This window comes from Asparagus officinalis, chromosome 4 (genome assembly GCF_001876935.1).
Source record: "Asparagus officinalis chromosome 4, Aspof.V1, whole genome shotgun sequence".
Taxonomy (NCBI): Eukaryota; Viridiplantae; Streptophyta; class Magnoliopsida; order Asparagales; family Asparagaceae; genus Asparagus; species Asparagus officinalis.
The window spans coordinates 140,245,683-140,256,636 of record NC_033797.1 but is presented as its reverse complement, the minus strand read 5'-3'; the positions used below and the strand labels follow the sequence as shown (position 1 = coordinate 140,256,636).

The following is a 10,954-nucleotide window of genomic DNA, read 5'->3' as shown; positions in this document are numbered from 1 at the left end:
GATCTTTGATTTAGAAGCGGTTCTCTTCTTGGGAGCCATTCCAACCCTGTTGAAGAAGATGAATAGGATTCACCGGAAATTGAAACGAAAAAAATTCATTGGGTTTGTTAGAAAAGATGAGCACTACTCGATGGAGAAGAAAACAAAAATCTTCATTGCGTTCACCAGAGAAGAATAGGAAAGTCGAATGACTTTTGATTTGACCCCGATGGTCTATTTATAGGTAGTGGTGAGCTGTCAAATCAGGAAGATATTTGAGGAGAAAATCCCGCCCAAACGCAATCTTTGCATTCACACTGAGTCGATTGAACTCCTAGATGCTTATTGCTGAGTCTTAGAATCTTAAACGCAGGATTTCCTCCTGCGTCTTGACTCCAAAAACACAGGGTTTCCTTCTGTATTTCAACTCCAAAAACACAGGGCTTTCTCTTGCATTTCAACTCCAAAAACATTGGGGCTTTCTCCTATGTTTCAACTCCAAAAACATAGGTTCCACTTATGCGCTAATTCGCCATAACCAACAGGGCTATTATACATCTTCAGATACTTGGAGAGAAGTTAGCAATGGCCATCAATGTGACGGAAGCCGAGAAGAAAATTGAGTTACAACAAGAAGTTATGTAACCTCTTGGATGGGTACAAACATGTTATAAATGATGTCGCTAACAATATCGAGCTTGATTCCTCGCGCAACTCATCCTTTCTTCCAGGTGATTAACATACCCACTAAGGTTAACAAGGGTATTGTTGAAATTATTACCCTAGTTGAGCTGATCAAGAAAGGAGGCAAAGTTGGCTCCTCTGAGGTTGCCCTCCTTGCCAAACTTGGGATAAAGTCATTCTCATACAGGCTTGTGGTTCTCTCTATCTATGACAATGGATCTATCTTCATCCCAGAGGTGCTCAACCTCACTGAGGATGACATCGTTGACAAGTTTTACAGCTGGTGTTTCTATAGTTGCTCTGCTGTCCTTGGCTCTTTCTTACCCAACTCTTGCAGCTACACATTCGGTGTTCATCAATTCTTACAAGGATTATTCTGATCAAATGTGAGTTGCATCTCACATATTCATCAAAGTCTATGTATTCAATATCGTAGCGGGCTGTTATTAATAATGCCAAAATCCATGCCTCACACGCATAGGGGATTTATTCTCGATCCCTAATCAAAGACAAGTCGATGCCTAACACGCGTCGCCGGTTAGTCTTTTCCCCGTAAAAACGACAAAGCCTATGTATTCAATATCATAGCACCAAGCCTAAAAGAGATTATTCTTTTAGCATAACGTTACATATGGAACAGACTAAGATAATTCACATGCTAGCCCGATTTCAAACGGTAATCGGTAAAGGCATATCAAATCTGTTGATGGCTAAGGATTTATCAAAAATCCTATTGTGATCACCAACAGACGGGTTCTATGTAGCAAAGTTCTATAATCAGGTTCATGATACCTTCAAAATAGATATAGTGAACCATCATTCAACAACAGATCTTAAACCAATTTAGGGACCCAAAGTATTTCGAAAATTCGTTCTAGTCAACCGCAAACTTTTAAAAACTTTGGAGGAGGTTCTGTAGGTTGTCTAAAAATTACTACAGATAGTTGATCCCTATCAAACACAAATGTTAGAGGTTATAAGCAAATGAGTTTCACATCAACAAATGAAGGCGACAATTAGAAGATTTTCACACAGATCAAGAAAGGTTACGATTCAATAACCTTCACGATAACCGATGAGACCTCTGATTCAACAATCTTCACAATCAATAGCGAGAATTATAATATGATGACTCTCATATTTCAAGGAGCTAAAGCAAAGATTACAAAACGACGATCTTTGTAACGCTTTGACAGAAGAGATTACAAGTCAATGATCTCTTCAGTCCAAGACACAGAACTCATCTCTGCATCCCAGAAATGAAACCAAATGGCCATGACAACGCAACTCATAATCAGCTATAAAAGTTGCAAACGCAGCTCACAATCAGTTGCAAACACAACCCACATTCAGCTACAAATATAGCTCACAATCAGCTGTAGCAGCTCACAATCAGCTATAAACGCAACTCACAATCAGTTGCAAACGCAGCCTATATCTAGCCATAAATGCAGCTTCTAAATGCTGCCCAACATAGCTTCCATCTGCTGCCCAACGCAGCTTCTAAACACTACCCAACGCAGTTTCCATCTGCTGTCCAACGCAGCTTCTAAAAGCTGCCAACGTAGCTTCTAACCGCTAAGTTTGACTCATTCAAACATGATTTAAACGGTTCTAGAAACTATTTTCTCCTCACGATTTGAGGGATTTCCACCCTACTTAGGAGTGGATTAAGGAGGCGGTTACACTCCTTAATCCACCTATAAATACTTCAAAACTCTACAGAGTTAAGGATCAACTTTTTGGCATCCAAAATATCGCATAAAAGAGATCAACATTGGTGTTCTTGGAGATCTCAGGGCTTCCCTCGGCAACAGAGGTTTTTGGAGCTTGGTGTTTGGCTTTAAAATTGATTTTTGATTCAAATCAACTCTGTTACAGAGTTTAAAACTCACTCTGAGTTCTTAAACTCATTAAGAGATTTTCAAACTTGCCATGCAAGTTCTCCTCCACATCAATCAAGAGGATTCAATCGTGTTCCTTGAGTTTAAGCGTTTGGATCATTAACGGAAAGCAAACTCGACGCGAGTATTTGAGGAATGCATTCCATCGACACCAAGAAGAATCCAGTTTAAACAAAGTTAAGGATCTCTGTCGATTCCTTCTCTCTTTTATAAATCGGGATTCCGATTGAGAAGTTTGAAATTTTTTTCTAAGTTTGTTAGAGAGAAATTGTATTGAGAAGTGTAATCATTCTTTATCTAAATCAGTTAGAGAGAATAACACAATTTTATTCTCAATTGTCTTCTTCGAATTTTCCCACCAAATAATAAACTTACAATTTATGTTGCTATGTTATTGATGTATAACTTTCAATGAAGGGATTATTTGACTTTATGGGATGTGAATTGTCTGTTAACTATTATGTATAGCTTAGAATTTTAGGTCATATGCATGTTAAATAATAACAGTTAACAGATAATGAATTATAGTTAACATTTTACAAGTAATAGTTAACAGATAATGGATTATAGTTAACAGTTTACAAGTAATAATTAACAAATAATGGATTATAGTTAACAGTTTATAAGTAACAGTTAATAGATAATGGATTATAGTTAACAGTTTACAAATAACAGTTAATAGTTAACGATTAATACTTAACAGGATAAGGGTGTTAGTTAACAGATTACAAATAATCCATTATCCTGTTAACTATTAATCATTAACTATTAACTATAATTCATTATCTATTAACTGTTACCTATAAATTGTTAACTATAATCCATTATCTGTTAACTGTTACTTATAAACTGTTAACTGTAATTTATTATCTGCTAACTGTTATGTATAATATGTTAGCTGTAATCCATTATTTATTAACTGTTATGTATAATATGTTAACTCTTATCATTTAACGTGTATGGCAGGTTCAAGAGTTGCAAGATGCTACCACAAATCAAGCATATAAATATAAGATTCATGAATGGATCTTTCACCTTGTTATGCCAAAGCGACTTCTTGAAGTAGATGATATTCACGTGCATCATCTTGTCGATTGTAGAAACCTTGGAGATGCATCCATAGGGATTTTGCGGAAGTGGAATTAACTAGTTGTAGTCGAATGGTCAGTGTAACTGATTGAATTAGAAGGGACATTGTCTTATGTTCGCCAATGGTCGAAGCTTGAAGAGATTTATTGTATGCGTCATCAGTGATGCCTGTAGTTTTGACAGGAGGTACAAAAGATCCTTTGGCATGTCCCCAATGACCTCTACTCAATAGGTGAAACTTGAGAGTAAAAGCCCATAAACAATTATTTGGTCCCTCAAGTTAAATGATAACAGTTAACAAATTATACATAACAGTTAACAGATAATGGATTACAGTTAACAGATTATACATAACAGTTAACAGATAATGGATTATAGTTAACAGTTTACAAGTAACAGTTAACAAATAATGAATTATAGTTAACAATTTATAAATAACAGTTAATAGTTAATGATTAATAGTTAACAAGATAATGAATTATTTGTAATCTGTTAACTTTTAATCGTTAACTATTAACTATTATTTATAAATTATTAACAATAACCCATTATCTGTTAACTATTACTTGTAAACTGTTAACTATAATCTATTATTTGTTAATTGTTACTTATAAACTACTAATTATAATCAATTATCTGTTAACTATTACTTATAAACGGTTAACTGTACTCATTATTTGTTAACTGTTATATATAATCTGTTAACTGTTATCATTTAACGTGTATATGACCTGAAATTCTTAGCTATACATAACACTTAACAGACAATTCACATCCCATAAAGTCAAATAATCCCTCCATTGAAAGTTATACATCAATAGCATAGCAACATAAACTATAAGTTTATAACAATAAAAACATAACACAGTCAACTAATCTCTTTCTATCAATTACAACAGTACCCAAATTTAATCCCAAATCCCCATAAATTTTCCCCTTCAAACAACTTGAAATGAAGGTCAATCTTTCCTCACATTAGCATTATAATCCCCAAAATGTTGCACTTTCCCATTTGGCCCCTCTTTCACATAACATAGAATCTCATCGCAAAAGCCAACACCAACACAACCCGCTCAAACATAACCAAACCCAAAGCCCCAACAATCCTCAATATCACAACGTCATCCTCCTCTTGCACACAAGACTTCGTATTCTCAAGAAATCTATTGGTCGTCGAGAAGATGAGGAGGGCAATGACACCTTAGAAAATGATGGTGATGGCAGTGGAGGCCATGTGGGCCGCATGGGCCCGGGATGATGAGGTTGCTAAGGAGGAGGAGGAGGAGATGGAGAGGATGATGGTGAGGAGATGGAAGAGGATGAGGAGGAAGCCGATGAAGGAGGGAGGAGGCGGAGGGAGAGGGCTAGGAAAATGCAGCTTGTGGCGGCACCGATGAGGATGTAGTTTGTGAGGAGGAAGAATTTGTGGGTTTTTGATGTGGAGTTTGAGAGGCTGATGCCCATTTTGGAATTTAGGGGAATTTCGTAGCAATATTTGGGGGAGTCGAAGGGGAGTATGGTTTGGATCTCGAGGAAGGAGGCGGAGAAGTTGCGGAGCTTGAAGAGGGCCAGGACGTTGAAGGCGAGGCAGACGAGGTACTCGTGGGGATCGAGACGCGGTTGAGGGAGCGGGCGGCGACGACCTTGTCGGCGACGGAGCACCACTGGCCACGATTGAGGGATGCGAGCTCGTAGCAGAGGTCGGAGGGTGAGGTGAAGAGGACGGTGGAGGAGAGGGGATCGCCGACGGTTAAGGGAGTTTGGATTTTGAGATGATGACAGAGGAGGAAGAGGAGGAAGAAGAAGTTGGGTTTTGAAAAGATGTCAGTGATTTTGGGGAGGGGTAAACTTGGGTTTTTGGGTAAAAAAACAAATAAAATGGGGCTAATCATGAGCTGGAGGGTTTGGGGCATAATTTTCTCAAATTTTGGGGGCTACAGTACATAGCTAAAAGTATGAGGGACTGGGACACATTACCTTTTACAATTTGGGGCCTGGAAGAAAATTTTCTTATAAACATTTACAAGCATTTCACTTCCAAATGAAATTAAGGTCTATGTTTATTTGTTATTCTTATTTTGGTAATTAGGGTCTATGTTCTTTAGTAAATACGGAAGCATAGGTCGGCGATTATGATGATTAGCAGACAGGAAGAAGTATAATGTCAATAGACCTAATCAAGACTTTGAAGGACTCTAATTCATCAACTAAACAGAGCACAATCATTCTAGTGGCCCACAAAACCTTAATCTGCAGTATTCTAGGAAGATTTCATATTCGCCATCCTTGATGTTATAGATAAAGGGCGATAGAAATCACTAAATTTTGTTGTGGTTGTGATTTGTCTGGAGTAATAATAGAAATGATTGTAATGCATGCAATATAAAGCAAGTATTGAATAATAAGTTGTTATAATCAAAATGGTGATCTCTAATTATTTTTTTAGTAAAATAAGCTATCAAGAGATAGTTATCTGGTGAGGCTCATCCTGATAGTTACATTGGAAGGTGTGGAGTTTTACAAACCTATCTCTTGGTAGCTCAGTTTGTTAAACTAGATAGGATGTTAGATGGGACGCACGTGCGTTGGATGTGATCAAATAATTTAATTATTTTATTCGGGTTTATGTATTTATTTTTCCAATGAACTAATTTATGTCTTTAATATTTTTGTCTTTACTGTAACTCGTTTGTGAAATAGTTCATGGTCACAATAAAATTTATTATAAGAAATAAGATCGTGTTTTTAAATCTCTATTTGATAATGATAACATTTTATAGACGAATATCATACTTGATGATGCACTGGATTTAGTTATGCCTTATAAATTTTTAAACTTCGGTCTAACAGATATATCAAAGAACTTCCATGCTATATAGCAAATGCATAACGATTAATATGATGGAAAATCCATATTAAATTCATACTTGATAAAATTCACATGAGACCAACAAAGAAGATTAGTTACATGATCCAAACACCAGTTAAAAATAATTATATATATTTATATTATATATATACTATATTATATATAATAATATATATATAATATAAGAAATATTATATATATATATAATATAATATATATCAGATAGAAGAGAGAGAGAGAGAGAAAATGGGTATACTTGCGTAGCAATGATCATTGGTAGGATAGTGGACAATCTTGTCATAATCACACCATAGAAGATGGAGCCTCACCAACTCAAGGCTGTGATTATGGACAAGATGTGTCCCATCACTACAAGGGATCATTGGCCCAAGATATACGCCATATTCCTCATATTATATTATATATTTATTATATATATATATATATATAATATATATAATATCAGTATATATATATATATATATATTATATAGTAATATATCTGATGGATGTGCTGTGGTGTGTGTTGGTGTGTGTGTGTTGTGGAGTGGTGTGCACTGTGTGTGATAATGTGTATGCTGTAACAAACACAAAAAAGTTATGCTTTGTAGTAGGTGCCATAATCCCCTCCACTCATTGCAAATGTTTGTATATCACACATGCACTCCTCAACCCATGTGAAGTGGTCCCCATTTGAATGAGTGGGGGTAATACTTCACTACAAGCATAAATTTATGCTTTGGTACCAGCATACGCAACATATTTTCATATATATATATATACTAATTACTAATGAAAACTAATATGATTTTCAATGAGTGAAACACTTCTACCCAAAAAACTAACTTCCTACAAAACTACTATATAAAACTCTTATGCCAAATGGCAGCAACATTATTTAGGAAAAGCGACATCCACCCTAGACAATATAAGATATCAAAACCTTGACCTTCTCATGGAAAGTTTACAAATTGTAGAAGATATCATTTCCTTGTAGCAAAAAATTTTGCTGGTCAAATACAAAGTAGTGTCCAACAAAAAAAGCAAGTGCATGCACAGTTTATGTAATGAGAGTAATTCCATAGGAATTTATGATCTCAAAGAGAAATATAGACATATAATTCACCCAAAAAAACCTCCCCTTAGAATCTTGTATATTTGTCATCCTTTATTTAAAGAGAATGAAGTTTAGTGGGGTCTTGCTCAAAATACTTCAAATGTCATGTGTTTTTTTGAATTTACATTAACTTTGTGTTGGATTCAATGAATTGTTAGAATTTAAAATTTTGTAATTAGTTCCATTCTATTGTTTGACAATTGTTAGAATTTCAATTATAGAACTTTCAACTTCAAAGTCATTTTGATAATTTATGAGTTTAAGGCGATTATGAATTTTTTTTAGTTTTTCTTGGATCTTGTGTGCAATTTTTTATTTTTAGGGTGTTTCTTTATAACTTTTATTTTTTTCAAAAAGTTATTTGTAATTTTTAATATTTTTATAGGGGGTTTCCTAATTTTTGAACATTTGGGTAAGGGTGGGGGGCTTTGCAATTTCAAAATGTTCAAGGGCTAATTAAAAACTTTAGATCTTCAGAGTGTTTTTTATAATTTTAAAATTTGGCATTTTCAAAATATTTTAAAGAATTTTTGGAGGTTATTTGTAATTTTTTAATATTCAATGGTTGTTTAAAGTTTTAGATTGTTTAGAAGGTTGATCAAAGATTTATTATTTTAAGGGCGTTTTTTATTTTCATTTTTTTTGGAGTGTTATCTACAACTCAAGACTATTTCTAATTTTTAAAATTTTAGTATAATGTATATAATTAAGGGTTGTTCATGGAACAATTCAAAAAATTTTAATTTTTGAGGTGTTTTTTTTTTGCAATTTTAGAATTTTTTTGAGGTGTTTTTTCATAATTTTTAGATTTTTCAAGGGGATTGTTTGTGTTTTTAAAATTTTTAGGGGTGTTATCTATATTTTCAAATTATTTAGGGCACTATTCAAACTTCACATATTTTAAGGGTGTTTTTTATAGTTTTCTAAATTTTCGGTGAGGAGTTTGTTAGTGATTTTCAAATTTCATGGTTCTACCTATATTTCAAATTATTCAAAAGGCTGTTTGAAAATGTCATAATTTTTAAGATTTTTATGTATATATGCCTATAAACTTGTGTTTATTGTCATATAATAAATTTATTAGCTTTGTAGAGCATACATTTTCTAGTCTCCCATTTGCGCTTAAAGGTAATTCAATATTAATTTCAAACCCATTATGCCAATATGTTTCTTAAACACATTTTGACTCAAAAGGTTTAGTCAATGGGCTTGTCACATTATTGGCAGAAGAAACTTTGCTAATGCCTATGTCTTCTCTCTTAGAAATTTCTCATGCCAAATGATACTTTCTTTCAATGCGTTTTGATCTATGATGAGTCCTAGGCTCCCCAGCTTGTGCAATTGCTCCACTATTATCACAATGCAAAGTGATGGGAGATTTGATAGTTGGAACAACATCTATCTCTGGCATGAATTTTTTAAAATCCAAACTAATTTTTTTGTTGTTTCACAAGCTATAATATATTATGCTTTAACTGTAGAATCGGTTATAGTTCATTTCTTATAATTTCTTCAACTAATAGTTTTATTATTTAATACGAAGACAAACCCTGATGTAGATTATCTTCTATTAGGATCCAACTGGAAATCAAAATTAGTGTATCCTTCAATTTTTAAAGAATCACCACCAAATACTAAATAGTAATATTTTATTCAGTTAAGATATTTAATTAAGAATATGCTTTAATGTAGCACATTGTTCCTCTACAAGATTAGACAAATATCTACTAACTCCATTTACTTCTTGGGGAACATCTGGCCTAGTATACAATATTGCATATATAAAACTATCTAAAGTAGAAGCATATGAGCATTGCTACATTCTTTTTAGCTCCTTATTTGTATGGGATGGTATTTTCTTAGAAAGAGCGACTCCTTGTCCAAAAAGAATAAGCCTCTTCTTTTAATCTTACAAGTTAAACTTGGCCACTATCGTATCAACAAAAGCACACTGGGATAGTGCTACTAACCTGTTAGCTCTATCTTTATAGAGTTTAAGTCCTAAATTATATGATACCTCACCCAAATCTTTCATAGAGAATTTGTTAGACAACCATAATTCAATAGTTGATAATATTCAACTTCATTCAGATAGTTAAGAAGTATTTGATAAAAGTTAGTTTTTAGTTAGAAATATTTGATAAAATCTTTATAGAGAATTTATTAGACAACCATAATTTCTATATATTTTTTTAAAGATCATTTGGAGATTATTTGTAAAATTTGAATATCTAGTGGTAGTTTCAAATTGTCCAAAGGTTTGATTTTTGAAAGTCTGTAAAGTTTTATAATTTTTAGAGTTTTAAAAAAATGAAATTCTTTTACTTTTTTAGGATGGTTTTTGCAACTTTAGATTTTTTTAAGTAAGTAAATTTTAAATTTTTGTGGTGTTGTATGTAATTAAGGATTGATCAAGATCTATTCAAAATTTTATAATTTTTAGATTTATCAAGGTGTTTTTTTATAAAATTATGCTTTTTCAGAGGGTTATCCGTAAAATTTTTTTAGGGTGTTTATAATTCTAAGTTGTTTTAAGGATTCTTCAAAATTTTCATATTTTAAGGATGTTTTTTATAATTTTTGAAATTTTTGTTGAGGATGTTGTTTGTAATTTTTGGGGTGTTGTATATGGTTAAAAATTATTCATGGGACTGTGTGAAAATTTTTGATTTTCCATTTTTTTGGTAAATTTTGGATTTTTCCAAATGTATTTTTATAAAATTAATAATATTTTTCAAGGGGATTATTTGTAATTTTTTTATTTTTAGGGTGTTGTCTATAATTTGAAGTTGTTCAGGGGACTACTCAAAATTTTCATATTTTAAGGGGTGTTTTTATAATTTTTAAATTTTTTGGTAAGGAGGTTGTTAATAATTTTTAAAATTTTATGGATTCTACCTTTAATTTCATATTATTCAAGAGGTTGTTCAAAAATTTTAGATTTTTAGGATTTTTTAGATTTTTGGGGGTGTTTTTATAGCTTTTTGGTTTTTTAGGGGCCATGATTGTAATTTTTAGAAGTTTCAAATGGTGATTTATAATTTGTAGCTATATAAGGGGTTGTTTGAAAATTTTAGAGTTCAAGGATTTAAAAAAAATTACTAAGGGGTTATTTGTAATTTTCTGATTTAAGGGTTCTTTGTATAATTTAGATTTTTAAGATCAAGATATTTCTATTAATTACGGTTGGATCACAAGTAATGTATTATAGATCTATATAAAGGGCTATTGTTGATGTCAGATATTAAACAGGAAAATTTAGGGCTTGTTTGGATTGAGGGGAATGAGGGTGAAGGGAAGTTAGGGGATTTA

At 32.8% G+C, this 10,954-nt stretch overlaps 1 protein-coding gene across 1 annotated transcript; it reads left to right on the top strand.

Moving 5' to 3' along the window:
- On the top strand, positions 657 to 1,043 carry LOC109839395 (60S acidic ribosomal protein P0-like). Its single transcript, XM_020407820.1, has one exon. It carries the CDS (start codon positions 657 to 659, stop codon positions 1,041 to 1,043), a length of 387 nt encoding a protein of 128 aa, XP_020263409.1.